At 39.1% G+C, this 24,404-nt stretch overlaps 1 protein-coding gene across 1 annotated transcript; it reads left to right on the top strand.

Moving 5' to 3' along the window:
- The first annotated feature begins 424 nt into the window (after positions 1–424).
- Positions 425–22,962, top strand: hyou1 (hypoxia up-regulated 1). Its single transcript, XM_084730714.1, has 24 exons — positions 425–632; positions 1,938–2,013; positions 2,571–2,664; positions 5,210–5,288; positions 5,446–5,600; positions 6,004–6,080; positions 6,186–6,367; positions 7,597–7,712; positions 10,425–10,611; positions 10,849–10,983; positions 11,794–11,876; positions 12,007–12,139; positions 12,375–12,559; positions 12,685–12,823; positions 13,342–13,399; positions 14,247–14,323; positions 15,006–15,179; positions 15,464–15,630; positions 15,714–15,801; positions 15,990–16,246; positions 16,345–16,429; positions 18,143–18,404; positions 18,508–18,621; positions 20,940–22,962. The coding sequence occupies exons 2-24, from the start codon at positions 1,944–1,946 to the stop codon at positions 20,987–20,989; spliced, it is 2,967 nt and encodes a 988-aa protein (XP_084586840.1). The 5' UTR covers positions 425–632; positions 1,938–1,943; the 3' UTR covers positions 20,990–22,962.
- Positions 22,963–24,404: the final 1,442 nt, after the last annotated feature.

Below are 24,404 nucleotides of genomic sequence, written 5' to 3'. Positions count from 1 at the left end.
TGTCAAGACTGAGATGTCAACATGAATGTGAGTCATTCACAACAAATAATAATTATGGTAATAAAAATAAATCTATATCTATATCTATATCTATATCTATATAGATATTTCAAAATAATAATTTATATTGTAGCAATAGTAATAATAATACTAATTTTAAAAAACTAAACTGAAATGAGGACACCCCCCACCCAAAAAAAAGAAAAACAAACTGAATCTAAACTGAGCTGAAAAAAAAAAAATAAATAAAAACGACAACGAAGTAAAATAAAATAAATAAATAAATGACAATTGATATAAAAATATAGAAAACTAACTCTGAATCCTTGTCTGTTTGGCTGCTGTGTGTTTTACGCTGAATCTCTTACCGGAAACAGTATGTTAGCTTGCTGTTAACTTGCCGTTAGCTTCTCTCCCAGCAGCGGCTTCAGTGGATCCAATGAGGTGACGCCGCGTTCCGGGCCCGACCGCTGAGAGAAGCCGGTGATAAGAGGAACTGAAAACTACCGAGTGTGACAACAAAGAGGTTCCGAATTCAGCCTAAACTAGGAGCAGTCACTCCAGAACCGGCCCGGGGAGGTTCAGTCTGTCGGTAGCCCTTTTACAATTCCGTTAGAACCGGCTGAGGAGAGGTAAGTTCACCCCAGCACACAGCACTGTGTCAATCATGCTTCATATTGATGCTTGTCAGACAGGCTGCTAGCTAACAGCAGCTGTCAACTTCTCTTCCAGCTCTTTTTGCCAGCTGAATAGTGCCTGCTTTTAATTTTCAAAGGTCCACAGAAGGTCCTCACTGTCCAGCTGTGTTTGAACTGAACGGGTAACGGTTAAAGCTAAACAGTAGTTGTTGTATCTAACTTAGCTGTATAGCTAATACACATCACCAAGTTGTCCTCTCACTTCAGCCAGATCAACCAGGTGATGTTCAGAATGTAAAAGATTAGAGCTTTTCTTATTCTTTGATAATGATGAGTATTTGAGTTGTGCTTCCATCTTGCATTCATGCGTCACTGCCTCACAGGAGCTAGAACTTTCTCTGCAGATCTATGCCTGTTGTTCTCTCCATTAAACGCAAACAGTGTGTTGGATCTTGGTGTTCTCACTGTGCATTTGAAGGTCTGGCCACAGTAGGTGGTGTATTATGCCTGTTGAGAATGAAACACACACACTTTCCTCTGAGTGCACAGTGGTCTCTTGTAGATATCAAAGCTTTAGCCAACATCAAAGCTTGACAATGATATTAATGCCACGTGTTTGGAACCTGTCCACACCTCTGTGGGTGGGATCAGGAGCATTACATGATTTACATATCCTTGGGCGAAGGCCATGGCAGTACCTGGCAGTGGCACAGTGATCAGATCACAGCCACATTACCACTGAAGAGGAGACATAAACAGTGATTTATCAAAAGACAATGTATGATAATGCAGATATCTCTGTCAAAAAATCAAGGTTCATTGTAGCAGCAAAAAAAGCAGGTTTGGCTTTTCAAGTGGGAGGTCATCTTGTTCCTCATAGGGGATGCACCTGCTCCCACATGCTGAATGAAAGGGACAAGCAACACCCTTGGACAAAAAGCATCTGCACGGTGCAGGTGGATGGACAAAGATGAGCAAGAGATAAAAGGTGTTTGGTATTGATGAGAAATTTCAAAGCTGAGGCTTTGACACACTGGGACAATGTGAGGACCTAGGGTCGTAACAATACTGATACCAGTATCGGAAAATGCCTCAGATTCTGACTAAAATGCTGGTATTGGTGTGTTTATACAACAATCTGATACCACAGAATTCATTTACCCCGAGATAATACACCAGTATTGGATCAGCACTCTGCATTGGCTGATCAGGTATCAGAAAGGAAAAAATGATGTTGGAAAATGCATTCAGTTGATTCTATTGTTTTCACATGAATGTTTAATTTATTCATTTTCACAGCTCATCATGGGGGGCAGGACGCTGGCGCTGGTTGCCCTTTTCTGTCTTGTTCTGGCGATGTTGCCATCTCATACAGGTAATCTGATCCACCAGTATCAGAGCTCAACAATAAGGCTTATTCAGGGCAAGTAAAAGGCCTTGTTGGTCAAGTAAATCTGGCAACTCACTTGCCCGACCAAAAGGTTGTAAAAAAAGGATTAATTTAAATATATTAGAATAATCATTAAAATAATTTTTCATGCTGTTTTCTGCCTCTCACGTATGGAAATTTCCAGCTTTTCTTCATTTATTATCACATTAGACTGAATATCTTTGTCTTTTAAACAAAATGAGACATAAATCAAGACACTGAAGGCTTTGTTCTTATTGATACCTGTTAGTAAATAAAACAATCTGGTTATTGTGGTGAACAATGTTGTCAACCAAAAAAGTTTTAACTGGTAAAGACAGGCTGACTTGTTTAGCATCAGCCTAGTTTTACAACACTGAATACATACTGTTCTACTATTATTGATCAATCTTTGAAATAGATAAGCTGGGTCAATAATGGAGCTCTGCTTCACCTAAGGATCTTTGCTGTTTACCTGTGTGTCTCAACAGCTTTATGTAACACATGTCTGTGTGTATTTGCAGTGACTGTAGCTGTCATGTCAGTCGACCTGGGCAGTGAGTGGATGAAAATGGCAATAGTGAAACCTGGTGTGCCAATGGAGATTGTTCTAAACAAGTGAGTATAACTGAGCGTGCACAGTGTTCTTCACTAAATTATTGGACAATCACATCATACAGATGTAAGGCTGTGTTCAGACTGCTGGCAAATAAGATTTGTTTCTCAAATCAGAAGCAAATTAAGACAGACTGTCATTTGCAAGTGATCAGATTGGATCTGTGTCCAGACATCACCAACCTGTTTGTTTTGGTTGTTGTAAAACATAGGCATTAGAAACTGCTCTGGTGACTTGAAAAAGAGCTCAAAACAAACCTTTTATTCTTCAGTGGCCTGCAAATGTCTTAACAACTATAACAACCGATGTCCTAAACTCATTTCTTGTTTTCATTCTAATATTAAGAATGTAACAATACCAAAAACTCACAGCACAATAATACCTCAGTAAGTAGTCTGTGATACGATATTTATTGTGATATTAAAAACAAAGAAAAATGTTGACTTGAAAATATGCCCTTTAGTAAATAATAATGTGTTCAACATTTTTTTATTTGTATAAAAATCCCTTTTCCTTTTAATTTAAACAGCTCCTTTTTTCCTTGATTAATAAAATAAAATGAAAGTAGCCACCATGACCTAAACATGTGCAAAAATTAAGTGTGAGTTATCATTGGCAAGGAATGTCTGAATTATGTTTGTACAACTTCAAAACACAACCAATGCAGCAGTCAGAAGCAGTTCTTTTTATAAAATAAGATACAAATAATAAGATAAAATTATTAACTATTAATATAGTAGCTATTGTAACAGTCCTGTACAGTATTAAGACCATTTTTTTTATTGTGATGTCACAATGTTCCATATATTATGTCCTTATTAATATAATAAATATAATTTAAGAACTTTGTTTCAGTAACTCGCATCACTTCATTGACTCATGTTCTCTGCATTTAAATCTGAATAAAACATTAAAATCACCCCGCATGTAGGTGTTTGGCCTCAATCAGTATTCATTATTATTTTAGTCATCAGTTGAGCTACAGTTTCTTCTTTATTTCTCACTGTTTGATCAGTATTAAATAAATCATTGCAAACTGCAGTGCAAGTACAAATGTTTCTGGTCAGTTTACAGTGATGAAACGCTCACTTTGAACATACATAGTAAACACTGTTTATTTAAACAACATGGCAGTAAGCATCTGTGCGACATAGCATAAAGCCCCTTCAGATTAAATCTCACTTTTGGGGGAGGCCTGGCCAAAACAGCCACGAGGGGTGTGTATCTCACTGACTGAGACAAGTAGATACGTATCTCAATACATGTTCAACGATTTGATATATTTTATAAATCTTTAAGTGGCCAACGATTCAGTTTGATACGATTCAGCTCTGTCACAATACGATGTGATACGACGCAATACAAGACAATGCAGTGTGTCAGTCATTACATTTTGATTCAATTAATGCTACATCTGTAGAGTGCTGTTAGTTGCCAAAAAATCCTGATAGTTTTACTAAATATAGTAACAGTAGAGACAGAGAGGAGGAGACATTACAGTGATGTTTCTATCTTATTTTGAGTCTCATGTGTAAATGAGATAAATGAGAAACTTTAAAAACTGTTTAAAATATCAGTATTTTTGCAGTAAGATGATGTGCTGCTCTGTTTCATATGAAGAGTGCCGTGGTTTAGATTAGTGTGGAGGAACAGTGAAGTGTTTCCTGCTCTCACAGTGACATGACGTCTCTGTGGGTCAGACTCGTGTCTCTGTTCTCTGCTGTCAGACACGTTTTGCATAAATGATCTGCAGCAGCGTTTCTCATCTTTCTTATAAAACCCAAACTTCTACACTTGAGCATTATGAAAGTTTTGTGGTGCGACGCGGTATAGTGTCACTTCTGTTGCTGTTTTCAGCGCGGTCTGTTTTGAGCAAATGAAGAGGAGACATAGGAGAGGGAGGAAGGAGCGCTTGTTTTTGTGAGTGCGGCAGCAGGCGTCCAGCGAGAGCGGTGCAGGCAGAGACAGCGGGAGGGAGAAGACGGAGGGAAGTTACAGTGGCAGCTCCCTGATCCAAAAATTAATCGTATGCGCATCCTAACAAGATGTATCTATACGCTAGTGCTGCATCGATTTGTTTCCGATTCATGTTCAGCTTTTTACCAATGCAGGCCGTCTGAACCAATGCACTCGTATCTAACGTATTAAAGTCCGATGCATCGGACACATGAGTGAATTGTTACACCCCTACAGCACACCAGTTACAGTTGAAACAAAAAAAACACAACAGACAGGGAATACAAACCTCAAACACACAAAGAAGAGACTAAATTCAGATCAAATAAAACAGTTCCATTTCTAAGAATAACGTTTCTCTACTGTCCCAGAATTTTCTCAGACACATATCTTTGTGTCCCAGGTGCCATTTTTATTGTGCCTGGGACAACAGGACATCCTTAATTTTAAGCCTGGACTTTCAAAAAAAACAGTCTGGATTTACCAAAAAACAGATTTGTGCTGGCAGTCTGAACAAGGCCCGAGTGAAACAACCACAGCATGAAATGACATTTCCGAGCTGGACACCATGTCTGTTGTCTTTTTCTTCAGGGAGTCGAGGAGGAAAACACCCACAGCTGTATGTCTCAAGGAAAATGAAAGACTGTTTGGAGACAGTGCACTAGGAGTGGTAGGTATTCTTCTCAAATGTTCTCAGTTGAGTTTGATAGAATATCAACTTAATGTAATGAATATCATCATTTGCACAGTCCATGGAGGCTTCAAACATTGAAATGACCTTTTCCCTATATGTATATTAAAGGTCATAAATATTGTGTCCATTTCAGTCTGTGAAGAACCCCAAAACTGTTTATAGACACCTCCAAAGCCTTCTGGGCAAAAAGCACAGCAATCTGCAGGTGGGGGTCTACCAGAAACGTTTCCCTGAACACCAGCTGCAGGAGGACCCAGTCAGAGGCACTGCGTACTTTAAAAACTCAGAGTGAGTCTCTTTGTTTATTTATTTTTCAATTTCCCATTATACAAGAAATGCATACATGTCATACTAATGTGTAATATAGAGTCTTTAAAGTAGCATCTCAAAAGTGACATGGGTTTTTTTTAATATCTTTTAGTCTCTACACAGTGTATATACAATTATATCAGATGCAGATGTTCATGATTTTCACATCTGAAAACACATTCCTTACTGATCATCACAGATCTTTTCTCATAACATGACAGACGATGAGGTACTGTTACTATCCTTAGGAGCGTGTTGTCATCGAAACGTCATGCCAGAGTACCACCTGCTAAAACAATAACAATAGAGTATATAAAAAAAACACAGTTCTGTTCTAAATGGGGACATGTAACGTGTCTGTCATGTGCTTGTTTCCGAGCAGAGAAATGCAATACACACCTGAGGAGCTGCTCGGGATGGTGCTCAATTACTCCTGTGGACTAGCTCAGGACTTTGCAGGTCAGTCTGCTGGTGTAAGGAGATGCATCAATGTACAGCATCTTGGAATACGTGGAATATAAATTTTTTTTCCCTCCTCCTCAACCTAATTTATCTGACTCCCAGAACAACCAATCAAAGACACAGTGATCACCGTCCCGGCCTTCTTCAACCAGGCAGAGCGCAGGGCGGTCCTGCAGGCTGCACAGATGGCGGGTCTAAAGGTCCTGCAGCTCATCAACGACAACACTGCCGTGGCCTTGAACTACGGGGTCTTCAGGAGGAAAGATATCGACAACACAGCTAAGGTGCACACCCTGCATTAGTCTCGAACACACGAGTTAAATAATCAGTCTGTTGTGTTCTATTATTATCTTAGTGTCAACAAATCCCCTGTGCAGACCCAAGGTAACAATGAAAAGATCTTTATAAGTACTGTGTGTATCAAAGCCTGAAATGTCTGTTGTCTGGCTGACATCCTCCTGCACACACCCTGTAGTTTATTTTGTCTGAATCCCTCTGAACAGCCCTGCTGCACCCAATACTCACTAGATCACCAAGTATAGATTATTCCGCCACTGAAAATAGTCCCAGAAAATTCAGATTTCAGATTTACATCATCAGTAGGAGCTAGGGGTGTAACAATATATCAAATATTGTGATATTGCAATAAAGGAAATATTTCGATACTGTACTGGATGATGATGATGATATTTACCGTGATATTATTTGTTTAAATATTTTATTTTATTAGTTTTATTCTATTTTATAAAGAGGGACTGCCACTGACTGTTGCATTATTTCTATTTTGCAGCTGCACAGACATAATTCAGAGCACAGCAACCATATTGATACGAAATTTTGGTATCAAAACAGAACAGGACCTTGATTACGATTATTGGAAACACCTGTTTTTACTATTTCATGTCCAAATGGCTGCTGTGAAAAAGGCCTATTGCCAAAGACAACTTATGCCAATTTTTTGTACCTTCCTAGGTCATGATTGCTATGTTTATTTTATGAAAGAAGGAAAGCAGGAACACTTCCAGGGAAAAGTAAAAACAAATTTTATTTATTTAATGAAGGACAAATTTTCAAGTTATCATTTTTAATTGGTTTTTAATAGCACAATAAATTGTGTTGTGGACTTTTTATTGTGGTATTATTGTACTGTAGTTTTGAGTATCGTTACCCGTTGTAGGAACCAGTGGGATTGGAAGTGAGAGTCACAGACAGGGAAAGGAAGTCAGAAGTAAATGAGAGATGGCCTAACACATTGTTGGGTTTGGTGTAATTAAGGGATTTGTTGACAATACCAAAAATAAAGAATATTGACAAATTTATTCTTAAATGAATTTTACCATGTCATAGAGGAGTACTTGGTAAGAATCTTGTACTTGCTATTGTTCAGACTGTTTAAAGCAGCTTTATATTTAAGCTATATTAACAGTTTGATTAATAATGACCATGCATAACTGAGTAAGAAAACAGATAAGGGACAACAAATTGTTCAAAGTCTGACCTTGTTCTCTTTCAGAATATCATGTTTTATGATATGGGAGCAGGCAGCACAACAGCCACCATCGTCTCTTATCAGACAGTCAAAACCAAGGAGTCTGGCACGCAGCCCCAGCTACAGATCAGAGGTGTCGGGTGAGTCCATGGAAAATGTTTATGCCAGCGAAGTGTTGAGTCTGTCTAATGGCAGTGGTCTGACAAGATCAGGCCTGGCCCAAAAAGCTTTTTAAATGTGTCAAAACGTTTGTCATTAGTCGTGTATAAGGTGCCTCAAATATTACATAAATAAGACATAAAAAGTATATGAATATAGACATGTACAAATGCACAGAAAAAAACATTCAATAACTTTTTAGAACCCTTAATTATTATCAAAACTTATAGGAACACTTTAACAGAGAAGAAACCATGCCATGACACCTGTCATGAACATAAATGATCTTTATACATATTTGACTGTTGGCATTGTTTGAGATGTCTTATGACAAGTAAACATTAACCAAAAAAATAAACATGCCATAGCAGGCCTACTTATCAGTGTTCAGCTGTATAATAATTAACGTCTAGCTATATGTGTCTCTCAAAGTGTAGGATAAACGTCCTCAAATGTCTCGTTTTGCCCAGAATCCAAAGATATTCAGTTCACTGTCCTGGAGGAGTGAAGGAACGAACAAATATTCATGTTAAAGAAGCTGGAATGAGTTTTTTGACTATAAACACCAATCAGTACCTGCTCAAGTCCCTCCCTTGATTCCTGTTTTTATACAAAAAAATGTAAATAGGTCTCTGCCAAATCAAAGAGCACTTTGCAAGCTGGAGAAGTTCACATGAAACAGAGGACTCCTATCTGTTCATGTCAGGTGTCATGTCACGTTATGACAGTGTCGTGTCATGTAGGGCAGGCTCTGTGCGGACATCTCTGCACCACCAATTTATTGTGACCATCTGCACTTGTCTGCAAGACCACTATGCTACAACAAGCCAAGGCCTTCTGCATACTCCTTCAAATAAAATGTTACCAAATTAGTTTCATCCTTATTTTTCATAATTTATGGGACATTTTTATATCAAAATACCCTTTTCAGAAGTCTGTTTTATTTCATAATGGCCTTTTTTGTGACAGTGTAATTGTTAGCAGCCAGTTATTCCACAGCCGTCTCATGCCCACATCCTGACTCAACAAATGCAACCAAATGTTGCTAGCTGCTGTTAGCAACAACAGGTATGCAGAGGTAATTCTTAACAATTAGACAGCACTGTAAATAAAAAGACTACACATGCTACCTATTGTACTGAGCCAGCGAACAAGCGAGTTTTAGTCTGATCTGTGTACATATTATTAGCCTGGCAGTCAGGCTTCATGTATCTTATAATAAGAATCCAGTATGTGTTTGTAGATTCTTTCTTTTGACCTACTCATCCTGTGTGAAACTCAGAAAACAGGAAGACACACACAGAAAACAGACCACACACACACACACACACATACACACACACACACACACACACACCCTGCTGAGATATCGATCTTCAGTTGAAGTAGGTTGCTTGCTGACATTAACAGATGATAGGCTGCCTCCTAGATGATGGTTTTTGTACACAGCACTTGTTACCATGTGTTTTGTGGACAGGCAGATATAACATAATGTGTAGTAATTTTAACCGTTTGATTTCATGTCATATTAGATAATTACTTGTTAAAAGAGTAGAGAGTGTCATAAGTGTGGTTTCAAGATAAGAGGATGAAATCCCTGTTATGCAGGTGCCTGTACCATAAAGCATAGTTAACTTTGTGTGTCTCTGGCTTCACTGATCCTGGATAACAGGCATCAGGAAGCTGATTATAAACTGGATCTGATAACTCTGTTTTGATATCCAGCTCAGAGCTGATAATGTGAAAGAGTTCTTAATTACAATCACAGCACATCATCAGTATTTAATGTGACATGAAATTAAATGGTGATACCAGTGGGACATCCAGTGACGTAGTGTGTATATATGAAGGCTGTGTCTCCAGAGGTAGAGCGGATCTTCCACTTAGCATAGAGTTGTCTATTAGTGTGGAAAAGTCTCTTTCTGTTTATTAGAGGCTCTGCTTTGCATGATTATTATGTCCTGATATCTGAAAAATGACGCTGAGCTCTGTATTATTTGTCACGATAATGTAAACTCAGTACTTTTGTCTCTGTTTTTGAATGTGCTGACTGGTGAGTAGGCGTGTTGTTGACACGTTTTGATCTGTTTCTCTGAACTGAATCTGGTCTGGAGTACGTTAGCTGTGGTCAACATGGTGATCTAACCCGGTTAAAATGTGCCTAACCTGAGTCAGGTCCAAATACATCTGGCTAATCTGTTACAGTTTTCTCAACTGCTAACAAGCATCAGCCAATACTGAAGCCACTTTTATAAAGCTCTCCTTGGCCAAATAGTTAATCTCACTCAAACCTCCAAATCACTTCAAACAAGACTGTTCAAAAGAAGCTTGTTCAAGCAAAACACTGACAACAGTCCTCACTCAGAAAGCGTACACACATTTCACACTGACCTAAATACACTAACGACAGGGAGCATTACAAAAATTACTTTTATCTTTGAAGTTTGAATGATTTTTCACATTAATTAGTATGTCTTAAAGGGACAGTTCAGCCCCAAATCAAAAATCCGTATTTTCCCCCTGGCTTTAGTGCTATTTATCCATCTAGATTGTTTTGAAAAATTCAAAACCAGCCTTCCAAACATTCTGAAACCAGAATTATTATTTCATTTTATTGTAAATATTCTCCAAAGATTTTAAAACTGGTAATTCAGCCCTCATACTCAGGTGTTCTTCTCTTGTTCTGGCCGCAGGTTTGACCGTGGGCTGGGGGGCTTTGAGATGGACCTGCGGCTGCGGGATCACCTCGCTAAACTGTTCAATGAACAGAAGAAGACCAAGAAAGACGTGAGGGAGAACCACCGGGCAATGGCAAAGCTCCTCAAAGAGGCCCAGAGGCTCAAGACGGTGCTCAGTGCAAATGTGGAATTCACGGCCCAGGTGAGTCCATGAGCGAGAAGCTGCAACCCTCGGTCCATCCTACCAGTTGTGCATCTAAGTTACATAACATACAGTTCTGTCAAGTTCTTAAAATGTTAAGACTGGTTTTAAATGATAAATTCACATTACTCTGGACTTAGAAATGTTACAGTACAGATCATACTCTGTCCAGATCATCGTGGATGCAGAACTGTTTCAGTGAGAAATGTGTTGGAATTTTTTTTTTTTTTTTTTTAGGTGGAGGGTTTGATGGATGACATTGATTTCAAAGCAAAGGTGACCAGGACTGAGTTTGAGGAGCTGTGTGCCGATCTTTTCCAAAGAGTGCCTCGCCCGGTGCAGGACGCCCTCACTGCCGCAGAAATGAAGCTGGTCAGTATTCCTGTCGCACAACTTTACATGTTTTTATCAGGTGCGGCTTGGTTGTCCCACATAACAGGAGAAGATGAAACTTTAATGATCCCTGTGGGGAGATGTGGCTACAGGTCGCTGCAGCAGCAGGATACAAGAAAGTATGACAGACTAGATAGAGAAAACTAGAAAAGAAATTATAGATAAATATAATAAAAAGATTGTTTTTTGAAAACATAGCTAAATAACTGACTGCTTGAATTGCAAAACTAACACATTCTGTTACTTGTTACAGCAAAAAAGTACTCTAGTGTGTCATTTTGTAGTGTGATACCCTCAACGCTGGTTGTGGGTTTAGCCTACTTGTACTGGTTGCAACCTTCATTTGCATTCTTATTCATTGTTGTTGCTGATTTATTTGTTTTCCTTTGCTTACTTAAATGTTTATTGAAAAATATACAATCAGTGTTATTAATGTAAATCTGCATCATCTGAGTACATGTTAGACCCACTGTGACAAAATGAGTAGATGTTATATTGACCAAGAAAGCGGAGTTCCTACTCTCAGAGCTGTGCAGACAGCGCCTGCATGTACCAGAATCACCACCCTGGCCTATTGCTGTTACTTTGTTGGCCAAAAAATAGTGCTACATGACAAAAATACTCATCTTGCATGTCTCCCGGCTACCCAGAGGAGGAAACTAGAAATCTAAGCTGAAATAGCCTGTAGTTCTTCCTTAACTAACTTAACTAAAATAAGCAGTGAGTATAAACAACTGGATGTTTGCTTTACTGCTGTGAATCTGATTTTTTTTATATTTGTGCCAACAGGAGGAAATTGAGCAGGTAATTTTAGTTGGTGGTGCCACCCGAGTCCCCAAGGTCCAAGAGGTGCTGCTCAAAGCTGTTGGCAAGTAAGTGACATCTTGGGCTCATCTGAATGACTTTTCTAATAAAGAACTACATTCTTCATAAGAGACACGTTTTAGTTCAGCAGGGTTGTCCAGATGGAGAATACCTGACATTATGTGTTTCTGCATGCAGAGAGGAGCTGGGGAAGAACATCAATGCAGATGAGGCAGCAGCCATGGGCGCCGTGTACCAGGCCGCCGTCCTCAGCAAAGCCTTCAAGGTCAAACCTTTCCTGGTCCGAGACGCTGCTGTCTTCCCCATTCAGGTCAGTGCAGGTTGTCCACTGCCTCCTGCTGCTGGAGACGCATTTAAATTACAGCACCCAAGGGAATCATTGGAGTTTTCCAAAAGTTTTGCTGATGTTTTCCACTTCATATGAACACTGTTGTAAAGAATTTTTTAGCAGGACTAAATATGACTACTTAAAATAGGACACCCTGATTTGTTAACAGTTGCAAAATTAGATGTTGACATTAGCCTTGTGTTTTTTATCCCATCAGGTGGAATTCACTCGTGAGACGGAGGAAGAGGGCGTCAAAACCCTCAAACACAACAAACGTGTCCTCTTCCAGAGGATGGCGCCATACCCCCAGCGCAAGGTCATCACATTCAACCGCTACAGCTCCGACTTCAATTTTGACATCAACTACGGCGACCTCAGCTTCCTGAGTCAGGATGACATCAGGTTAGAGAGCTGCTTTTTTTGCTTTCAAAGAAGGTCAAATGTGTGATCCTTCTGAGTTGTCATGATTTGAGTGCATTTGAATATTAACCCTGTTCTCTCCTCTTCCTGCTGGTTGTGTTCTGCAGTGTGTTTGGCTCTCTGAACCTGACCACAGTCAAACTGTCTGGAGTAGGCAGCAGCTTTCAGAAGCACACGGACGCTGAGTCCAAAGGCATCAAAGCCCATTTCAACATGGATGAGAGCGGAGTTCTCCTGCTGGATCGGGTCAGTTACAGTGTTTGATTAATTCATCTTTCCTGTTGAACCTTCACACAATCAAACCAGTAACTGGTAGATCCTTTTTGTAAGGACACAGTATTTTACATTCTGTTTTGTCAGACTTATTGGTTCAGACTGAAATCAAAGCCAGAACACTTGACTCCAAGATAATGTGCTTAACTGTAAGGAGATTAATAAAAGTGAAAAACGATCATTGGAGGATTTATGGGAACCTAATCCCATAATAACCTGCTTAAAGTTCAAATAAAACAATACATTTACAATGCATTTGTTTTTTAATATTTGGGTAAAATATAACATGATGCCCCAAGTGAATCAACTCAAACAATACAATGAAACGCTCAAGCTGTGTCAGTGTGTTCATCACATACCTGCAGTAGAAAGCTGCAGCTGAAAGATGAAGGAGGGATACATTTTGAACTATATAATCCTTTGTTTTATTGATTTACTTAAATAAGCCGTCAATCAAACTTACATTTCATTGTTGTAATTTTCATCCACAGGTGGAGTCTGTCTTTGAAACTATAGTGGAGGAGAAAGAAGAGGAATCAACGTTGACTAGTAGGTTTTACAAACAGGCCTGTAACCTCAGGTGTCTAGAATCTATAATCTAAAACTTCAGGCCCTGTTTTCATGGAGGTGATACAAACAGTGCTCTGACAGTTTTTTTTTTTCCTGACCTCAAATCGTGTTTTGCCCATCTGTGTGGTATTTTGTTGTCTAGTGCACAGTGCAAACAAACAGATGGGAGGTTCATTCAAATGAGACAGCACAAAGCAAGTTGTTGGTATTTTGGTGAAAGTTGGGTCCTAGTCGTGTTTCTGAGACATCTATTCTCAGTGAAAAGTCACCTGTTCAGCAGGAGAAAACTAAATACTTTGAGCAAATGCTCAGCAGTTCTGCATAATGCTTAAACTGTAAGTGAACCAGTAGATGCATTTCAATCTGCATGAAAAATAAATAGAATATAATAACAATAATAATGTCACGCGAAAGCAGTTTGCATCAATCTCTAAATGAATATGGTTGATTCCTACAGTATCTGTTGTCTACAGCTGCTTTGCTGCTCTTTATGTATGTATGCATCTTTGCTTCAGTAAGTCCTGGAGCCCTCTGCAGGCTGCAAGACTTGTGCTGATAAAAGTGCAGGGTTATCACAGAATAATCACGTATGCCTCTACACACACAGAGACACTGTGATTCAAGATACAGGAACAGTACTGTTAGATGATCAGCAGCAGGTTGAAAGTTGCTTTGTAGCAGCTTTTAGGACAAGATTCAGGAGTAACACTTTGAAAGTACTGCATGTTTTAAATGTTATATGAATTACCGAATCATGTAATACTGCAACTGGTATTCTTGTTTAGTGGGGTCATTATTACATAACTAACAATTTGCTGTCTTTCAGAACTGGGTAACACAATTTCCACCTTGTTTGGAGGAGGATCATCAGAACCTGCCCCAAATGTGACTGAACCTGTCCAGGTACCTGCAATTCTATCACTCATTCTTGAGAATCAGGACAAATCATGTCCTACCAAAAAAACTCTAAAAAAAATGATTATACCAACCACTCAGAACTGCAATTTTTTGGATGAAATATTATTATGTCAGGATTTCTATATATGATATAAATGTAATTTATGAAATGTTTTGGTTTGCTTTAATTTTTTAAAAATTCTAAACTTATTCTGTGCTAGAAAACACTCTTGTCTCAGACAAGAGTTCACAACCTAAAACAATTTAAAAAATTGTTACAAGTCCTCAAAATCGACCTACTGATAACATAGGTATAAATAGGCAATTATAATCATCTTTGTTTTAAAATCAATCGATCAGATTTTTACCAAAACATTTAATCAGGCATAAAAAGGATTGCTATGTCCTCAAGACCACTGTCTCACTTCCTGGTTTAATAAAAGGCAGGAATACTGCTTAAGCACTGGTAAACTTTCTATTTTTTGACAAATTAATTTAATATTATTGCTATCAGATGTGTCTCTGAACATGTTAACGCTGTAGCCCTTCTAAATCAAAGACTCAAATTATGGTTTTGTCCCAGTTGCCAAGAATGTTCCCTAAGAAACAAAAAAAGGCCTTTATGAGCTCACTGTATGAACACTGTCATGGCCTGAGATGGTAGCTAACATAGACTTTTTTCATCCAGGACGAGGAGGAAGTGCCTCCAGAGTCTGGAAAAGACGGCAAGGACGAGGAAGGTAAAGAAGAGGCCCCGAAGGACGAGGCCGCCAAGGAGAAGCAGGATGATGCAGAGAAAAGTACAGGTGAAGAGAAAAGTCAGGAGAAGACTGAGGAGGCAGGCAGCAAGACTGACGCCAAGGTAAGATCTGTCAGACGTCATCTCTCTGAGGAACACTTTTGGGGGCTTTTTGCCTTTATTTAGATAGAACAGCTGAAGACATGACAGGAAAGGGGGGGGAAAGAGAGGGGATGACATGCAGCAAATATGCGGCAGGCGGGAATCGAACCGGCAGCCGCTGCAGAGGACTGGTGCACATGCCCTACCAACTGAGCTGTAGGGGCGCCCTAAGGAACACTTTGATGTGAATTCAAAGCTTATGTAGACTGTGTTATTGAAAGTGAGCACGTTTCTGCTGTCAAAAGGATGAAAAGGAGGGAGAGAAGTCTGGAAACGCCGAGGCAGAGAAGGACGCGGAGAAGAAGGCAAAACCTCAGAAAAAGAGCAAGATCTCTGAAGAAATCACAGTGGCTCTCGTTATCCATGATGTCCTTAACCCCACTGAGGAGGATGTCACTTCTTCTAAGAAGAAGTAAATTAGCACCTTTTATTTCTTTTTCACTTTATTTTGTTTGGTTCTCAGTTTTATCATCTAAAACACATGTATCTTTTCAGGCTGAAGGATCTGACAGACAGAGATTTGGCCAAACAGGAGAGAGAAAAGACACTCAACAGTCTGGAAGCTTTTATATTTGAGACTCAGGTAAGACAGAAGATTTCTGAACTCATTTCAACCATAGATATTATATTTAACAGGATTACAACCTATTTAATAAACAGTCTGTGGCGCCAACTTATTATTTGTACTGCTGTACTAATTTTTGCATGCACAATTGTTACATAATGTTCCTTTAACTTCACAAACACACCATATTTGCGTTCCTTGTCCAGGACAAGCTTTACCAGGATGATTACCAGCTGGTGGTGTCGGAGGAAGAGAAGGAGCAGATTTCATCCAAGCTGAGCAAGGTGTCGGAGTGGATGGATGAGGACGGCTATGCAGCCACTACCAAACAGCTGAGAGAGAAGCTGTCTCAGCTCAAGGCCCTGTGCAAGGACATGTTCTTCAGAGTGGAGGAGAGACGCAAGTGGCCTGACCGCCTGGCCGCCCTGGAGAGCATGCTCAACACCTCCAGCTTCTTCCTGAAGTGAGTGTGGAAAGGAAGGAGTGAAGCGGCTAGAGAAACAAGGGATTTGTGGTGGCTGAATAGTTTTGTATTGACTAATTGTTCTTTTTCTTTCAAAGGAGTGCCAAACTGATTCCAGAGGACGACCAAATCTTCACTGAAGTTGAGCTGAATACGTTGGAAAAAGTGATCAACGAAACAATGGTAGGTGGTTAATGTTGTCACATTGTCATCAAATACTGCAGATGATTGTAGCTTATTTTTGGAGTAGTATCTTCAAAGAGCCCTCGCAGAAAAAATAGAGAAGTTAAAACTGAAGCAGTGGAGGCCAAGATTTCCTGACTTTTAGTTTCTAGCAGTAATGCAACTCAGTAGTGATTTTCTTTAGATCTTTCTAGCTTAAGCTGAGATAAGTGAGAGCAGCACATCTGGATACTTTGCCCTTGTGTCATGTTCCCACCAATATTTAGGTGAAAGCAGCCCCTCTGGCAGTAAATGCAAATTCCCTTTAATAGCATGAAATAAGAACACCATACTGCCGTTTAGCTATTAGGACCCTAAATCCTATGGCCAGTCAGGGATGAATGGAGCAGTTCACCTCAAAATCAAAAATCCATATTTTTCCCCTGGCCTGTAGTGCTGTTTATCCCTCTAGTTAGTTTTAGTGTGAGCTGCAGAACTTTGGATCGTAGAGATGGCTGCCTTCTTTCGAGTATACTGGGACTAAATGACAATGACAATGTCATGGTGCTCAAATCACCAAAAAATACATCTGAAAACTCAAAACCAGTGTCTCTGTCCAAAAATCATGACCTGGTTGCTCAAGACAATCCACACACCTTGTTGTGAGCAGTTTCATATAGGAGCTTCTTTCTCTCAGTCTCACACAGTTAAATGGTAACCTTTCTTTCTCTCTGCCCTGACCTGAAACCACAGAGCTCTTCTTTTACTGTCTTTCACTTTTTGGAGAAGTAAAGAAAATCATAAACTATTTTTGTTGTTTAACATGCAAAAGCTTTAACATCACGGTCACTATCAAATAAATATGGACTCAAAAGTAGGCATAATGTCAGTGTAAGTCTGGCTATAATCATCAAATAAGTTTTTATTTTCCCAAATTCTTGTAGTTTATCACATTTATCAATTTGAACATCTCTAAACATCCCTTTATGTGACTCCAGCAGTGAAAATGGGAAACACATTAAGCACAATCTTCCTCTTGCATGACAGATAAAGTGAAATCAAAATTCATAAAACTCATTTAACCTGGAAAAAGCTTTTAGGCATGATGCCACTACTTTGTGCCCATTCTACTGTCAGGAAAATGAAGAACGATTTTTTTTTCGTACCATTTCTGGCAATTAACACATCACATTCAAACAAGTTAACAAAAAAGAAACAGAACAAAACAGACAAGACAAGTAGAGAAACAATATACAGTTATGTACTAACAAACAAAGTATTCAGTGAGTCACAGATGTCTATTTTATAAAAAACCCAAGTCAGTGGTGAAGCTGTGAAAATACTTCAGAATTAGAGTTTTTCTAACTGAACATGAATCAGTCAGTGTTTTAAAGAAGTGTTCTACATGTAACCAAAATAACTCAAATCAAATACATTCATAAAATAAATGACAAATTCTTCCAACTTCATTTTTACAAAAAACCAAACAGGTTAACCAGATAAATTAAATGTATAATTTTATAGGATACTTCATTAATCCTGTTAGTAACACAATATGTTTTATTAAAAATTTAACCAGACTTCCATTTAATATTTTCTTATTTGGATTTCCAAAATGATTTGGCTGGAGGAGTTGTGGGTCCTTGGGTCCAGAGTGACGTATGCCTGCTCTCATGTATAACCCTGATGACACCGACATTGTGACTGACATTTAAACGTCTCTGTTTGCTGCAGACATGGAAGAATGAGACAGTAGCAGAGCAAGAGAAACGTTCTCCAAAGGAGCGTCCTATCCTCCTGTCCAAAGACATTGAATCTAAGCTGGCTCTGCTGGACCGAGAGGTCAACTACCTGCTCAACAAAGCCAAGTTCGCCAAGCCAAAGGCCAAAGCCAAAGCCAAGAACGGCACAAACTCTGAGAAGAGCGGCAAGGCCAACAACACGACGGAGGAGAAGGTCATCCCTCCCACAGAGGAGAGCACAGACACAAAGACTGGTGGGTTAAACAGACACTCACATCTGACTGTTATTGAACAGGAAACAGAATGAGAATTGTAATAAGGCTTGAATAACCTCTCCTGTCTGTTTTTTTTCCTCAGATACAGAAAGTCCAGATGAGGTGCCGCCGGGTGAAGCCCCACCCACTGACGAGAGCACTGTACACACAGACACAGACAGCCAATCACAGTCCACAGAAGAAACAACAACTACAGGTCGGTCTGCCAAACCTGTTGGTGTTGATGACGGAGAACTTTAGGGGGGGTGGACAAAATAATTGGAACACATTAATTGTGATCCAACACAACACTAAACTCCAGGCTCAGACTGAACTCCTGACTGACACACACAGCCTCAACACTAATATTACACTATATTAGATAACTGCAGGACTCTTGTAATGGATTGTCAGTCAGTGTGTTACTTTGTCCAGAAACTGTGTTAAATCCAGATGAGGTGTGAGTCAGTGAATGATGGCCTTAACACAAGCTCGTTCATCCTGCAGGGTGCCAACTCAGAGTTAGAACTGTCACATGATCTGTAATGAACTCCAGCTGCTACAGTCAGCTTTAAAGGGATAGTTTACCCAGAAATGAAAATTCACTCATTAGCTACTCATTCTCATGCTAATTGAAGGTCTGGTTTAGTTTATTTAGTCCACAAAACACTGCAAGATTTTGCAATGCTGTTTTCCTGTGAAACTCCAGCAAACAATTTAAGTGAATGGTGACCAGTTTACAAATCTCCATACTGCTCATTTGGTGTAATCCCAGTCTCCTAAAGCCCAGCATGCCAAGTTGACTTGAAATATGTAATTTACACCATGTTTTTAGCCTAAATCTTCACTGTACATCCTCAGCTTGGAGCCACGTTCACATGTGCGCACACCATCTGAACGCATGCAAGTGAACAGCATGTCGGGGCTTTAGATGACTTGGATTACACCAGGCAAGCAGTGTGGGGACATTGGTTTTTTCCAGTTGTTTTTCTGTTTAAAAACTGGTCACCATTCACCTTAACTGTTTTCCTGTTAACTAAAGAAACTAAATCCGACCTTCAATCAGCATGAGGGAGTGAAGATAATGACAGAATTTTCATTTTTGGGTTAACTATCCCTTTAAAAGCTTCACACCTTTTCCTTAAGTCCTGAGAGAACCTGTGGAAGTCAATGTGTTTTTCATGGTCTACAAATAAAATCAATAAAGTTGATCTGTACAGCAGCTCTGGTAATTTGCATCTCAAAAAAATAAAGTTGATTAATTTAATTCTCATATAAGGAGCATAAAGGAACATATAATGGTAATACTTAAAGGGACAGTTCAGCCCAGAATCAAAAGTACATATTTTCCTCTGGTTTATCGTGCTATTTATCCATCTAGATTGTTCTGCATTTAGACTGACCTGCCAGCTGTATCACGGCACAGAGGGAAGTGTGCATCCACTCATGGACTGGGGGCTTGTGCTTGTGACAGTGTGGGATGTAAACATTAATGGCAACCTTATCTATTTTATATTAATATTCATGATTATTTCAGTACCAGCATCTGTGCCCTTGTGTCCTTTTCTCTCCAGTGTCTTTGTCTGCCTTTAAGTTGCTAAGCAAAAAGTGTTTTTGTTTGCTGAAGTGTAAAGCACACTTCCTTCTGTGTGGTGATGTTGGCTGGTGTAGTTTGGTAGACAGAACGTAGTTCCCACATGAAACTGCTAACAAAAAGGTCTGTGGATTATGTTAAGTTACCAGGTTGAGTTGTCATTTAGTCTCATATTGAAGAGAAGGCTAATATCTCCAAAACTCTGCAACTCACACAAAAACAATCTAGATGGATAAACAGCACTACAGGTAAAGTATGTGATCACAACGAATAACATAAATCAAAATGTCATAAAATTGAAATGTCTGATGTTGCACTTGTTCAAAAGTAATAAAACCTGCAGAATAATGTGATCTGATTTATGAGATTAAAAGGTTGCATTAGCTTCTCTTCTCATTCAAAGGAGCATCTTTTATGAAAAACATGGTTTCACTGCCTGAACTGTGTAATAGTAGAAGAAAGCAGCTGTCTCCTTCGTCACTGGTGCTGAAACTGACGTAAAGCTGAAGTTCATTGTTCTACTGACTTGTTACATGTGAAATGTAATTGGCCAGGCATCGCTATAGAACATGCAAATAATTTGATGCCTTACAAATGATTGTAATGGCTTTTAAAATGGCTTGGTCAAGCGTCCCAATCAGTCCTGACATGATGGGTATTTTAACATCAGCTTTAAAGACAGCTCTGCATTCTTCTTCTCCCTCCAGTCAAGGCCTTCTCATACATCACAGTGATTCAGTCTCAACTAACCAGGCTTTACTATGGCAACAGCTTTCTGTGTGTGTGTGTGTGTGTGTCTTATGAAATTAGTAAACATAGGATGGAGTTACTCAGCAACATGCTCGCTACAGAGCGTACGCTTCTCTGTACTAATCAACTGAGCTGACGTCACTCCACCTAGACACAGTATTCACTCTGTCCCTCTCTGTCCTCATTTCCAGGACCAACAGAGAGGGCCCAACATGAAAACCACATAGAGGATGAATTATAACAGCTGGAACTGGGGAAAACAAATCACTATTTATTGACAGTGTATAAATGTTCAAGTTCCTTCTCACTCTGTTTTTTTTTTCTTTCTTTTTTTTTTCTTTTTTTATTTGGTCTTTAATGTCCCTGTTTATTGAACTGCTGGAAGCTGATTGGATAACAGTCGGAGACCACTCATCTTGTGCCCCTTTCCTCTTGCTGTTCTGTCTTTCATGGATTCTGTAAGCAACGGACACTTAAACACCAAGAAGAAGAAGCAGTTCGACAAAAAACAAAGCCCGACAGAAGACAGAATATTTGCGCACGTCCTACAAATGATCACATCGCTGCCGACACAAAAGTGAGCGGCGCTCGGCCATATCCAAGTAACTGTCTGGATGTTTGACAAGGACGAGCACTGTTATACTCTGGTTTGTCATTCCTGAACATTTCATTTCCTGCTTTGTCCTCTGCACCGTATCCTCAGCTGTGTTATGTTTTGTCCAAACGCCTGCATGTTTTAGCCACTGAGTATGTGCACTACTTCATGGTGTTGGCCACAGCGGAGAGTGAGGGGTGGATCGGAGTCTTTTGGAGTAGAGTTGCAACCAATGATTATTTTCATTATTTATTAATCATGTAGTCTAAAACTGTCAAAAAATTAACTGCCTGTTTTGTTCAACCTACAGTCCAACACCCAAAGACTCTTAATTTACTGTCATAAATGACAAAGAAAAGCAGCAGATTCCTCACAGTTAAGAAGCTGCAACCAGCAAATATTTGACATTTTAGCTTGGAAAAATGACTAGCTCTGCAGCAATTAGTCGATTAATCGATTACTTGATCAAAATATAATGAATCGCCAACTATTTTGTTAACTGATTAATCATTTCAGTCATTTTTCAGGCAGAAATATCAAACAATTGCAGCTCTCAGCTTCTCAAATTTGAGGTTTTGCTACTTTTCTTTGTCATTTCTGACAGAAAATGAAGCGTCTTTGGGGTTTTGTGCTGTTGGTTGGACAAAGGGAGAAATCTGAAGATGTCACTTTGACTGCTGGGAAATTGTGATGAGCATTTTTCAAAAAATTTTTGACATTTTATACGCTAATTGATTAATCTCAAGCAATCATCAGATTCATTTATAATAATAAAAAAAAAAATCACTTGTTGCAGCACTAAAAATGACTGCAAGGACGAATCTATTATAAAATAGTTGGCAAAGAATTTTCTTCTGATCTATTAATCAACTAATCATTGCAGCTCTATTTTGGAGGATTCTCTGTGAATAAAACTTTTCATTTTGCTCTAATCCAGAATTTATTTGCCCACGTATTTTGTAACTATTACTAGAAAACATGGCAAAAAGACATAACACACCCCCCGAAGTTCAAGTTGTGTTTTTGTTCTAATTATTGGTTGTGTAGAGTCATGATAACCTCTCCTGACAGTGCAAAAATCAAGCACATCTATCATGTAAGAGTTAGTGTTGGTGATTGACTGCTCAGGTGCTCCTGTATGCGCACACAGAGAATTAGTTATAAAACTGAGCAGCCAAATAGAGATGATTTAACATTGTATCCATGCATCTGCCTCCCATCATCCCTCTGGTCCAGCTGGACGAACTAAAATGAATTCTACTGACGCCAGTACAACCTTGAATGTGTTTCGGTGAAAGTGGTCAAACCCCACGTTTTCAAAGTGTCATAAGCTGCTAAACGTCGTAGAGAGGTGGTGTGTCGGTGTCGTCACTGCTCTTTACCTCAACATGCCCTGTGGTGCTCGCTCGGATGTAGGCTCCATGTTTCTGTTAGAGCGGGGAGGGGGGTGGGAGGTGGTGGACTTCAAGGATCCGGACTCTGGGTCAGCTGTGTACTTCTTGCGTGTGCAGCACTTCATGGATTTGAAGGGAGGGAAGAAAGAAATGCAAAGCGAGGAATGGGTGATGAAAACAATGTTGTGTTTCTAAACTGTTAATAAAAATCTTTTTTGTTTTTAATTTGGATGTTATGTTGCTGATGTATTTACATGCTTATTTGATCCTAAGGTGCCGCTGTTCTTTAGATGTACCTGACCTCTGACCGGGCTGAATGCAGTATCTCAAGAGCGCCTTGGGAATTTCTACAAATTAAACTGATGATTAACCTGATAAACTGATTAGATTTAGGTGGTTAAAGGTCAAAGGTCAAAATCCATATAGTATATTTAGTGATGAAGTGATTACATTTTATATCCAAAAGGTCAACTTCACTGTGACATCATCATGTATCAGTCCTCAGTCCTCCTCTGTAAAAATAGTCTGTAACTGAAGACAGCATGTTCCTCATTGGAAATTATTCACTGGAATCTCACATGTCAATATAGTGAGAATTTTGATTTTGCCAAAAAATACACACAATACTTTTAATTAATTTCTACTTTTTTATTGAAGTCTTCACTATATTATGCATCTGGACAGATATGCATGTAAAGGACAGCTCTTCTGGTTGGTGGACGCATATGACCGTGATGCAGTAATTCTAGTTTGGTTACTTAATTACATTTAAAATACAAGCATAAGAAGGTGGACAGAAAGTCTAATTATAACTGTACAAGTGTACTGTCCACTTCATATGTCATTGGAACTGGAAATGGTGCATAGACCTCTGAAATGTCACAACAGGCTCTAAGGCTCTTTTTTTGTGCCTTTTTTGAAAAAGTTGGGAACAAGCGGTTTAATCTATTTTTGTATTTACTTTATTGCATTGCTTAATATTGTGTTTTTTAATATAGGCTCTTAATCGGAAAGGCTTTCAGATTATTGTAGTGGAGTGCAGTTTTTCCATTTGAAATGTAGGTTGTAAGTATACTGTAAAACTAAAAGTACCTCAAAGTTACACTTAAGTAAATTTAGTTACTTTCCATCACTGAGCAAATGCAAGTTTGGCTCCTGCCTGCAGCCCTGTCACAGAATGAGGCCTGACATCATACTGTGTCCAACAGTATGTAGGGTGGGCGACCACCTCCCATGACCAGTCATCAAAAGTATGAAACACGCAGACAAAATAATACAATTTTATTAAAAATACCAATATAAAAGTACAGTGTTGTAGCTTTCCACATCAGTTTTACAAGGACTGTAACAAACACCATAAAAATTCACCATAAATAATAAGCTTTTATATTTTTTACCAAACACCTTCAGCAGCAGTAGAAATACAAAAACTGTTGGCCCTTTAATGGATATAAAAGTAGATCAAAAATATATAAAGTAAGAATATAAAAACTTAATGTGAGCTACAGTGCCTATCACCCCGTTTTAGTAAGGAATAAATAATCAATGCCCTCAGTTCCATTCCCCAATATCAGAGTATAAAAATATGTTTTGAAAATGTAATGAGCAGAAAGTACAGATGTTTGTATTGAAATGTAGGGAGTAAAAGTAAAAGGTTGTCAGAGAAA

This window comes from Lutjanus erythropterus, chromosome 11, assembly GCF_056507025.1.
Source record: "Lutjanus erythropterus isolate fLutEry1 chromosome 11, fLutEry1.hap2, whole genome shotgun sequence".
In the NCBI taxonomy this organism is placed as follows: domain Eukaryota; kingdom Metazoa; phylum Chordata; class Actinopteri; order Lutjaniformes; family Lutjanidae; genus Lutjanus; species Lutjanus erythropterus.
The sequence above is the reverse complement of the archived record's forward strand: the minus strand, read 5'-3'. Positions and strand labels throughout refer to the sequence as shown.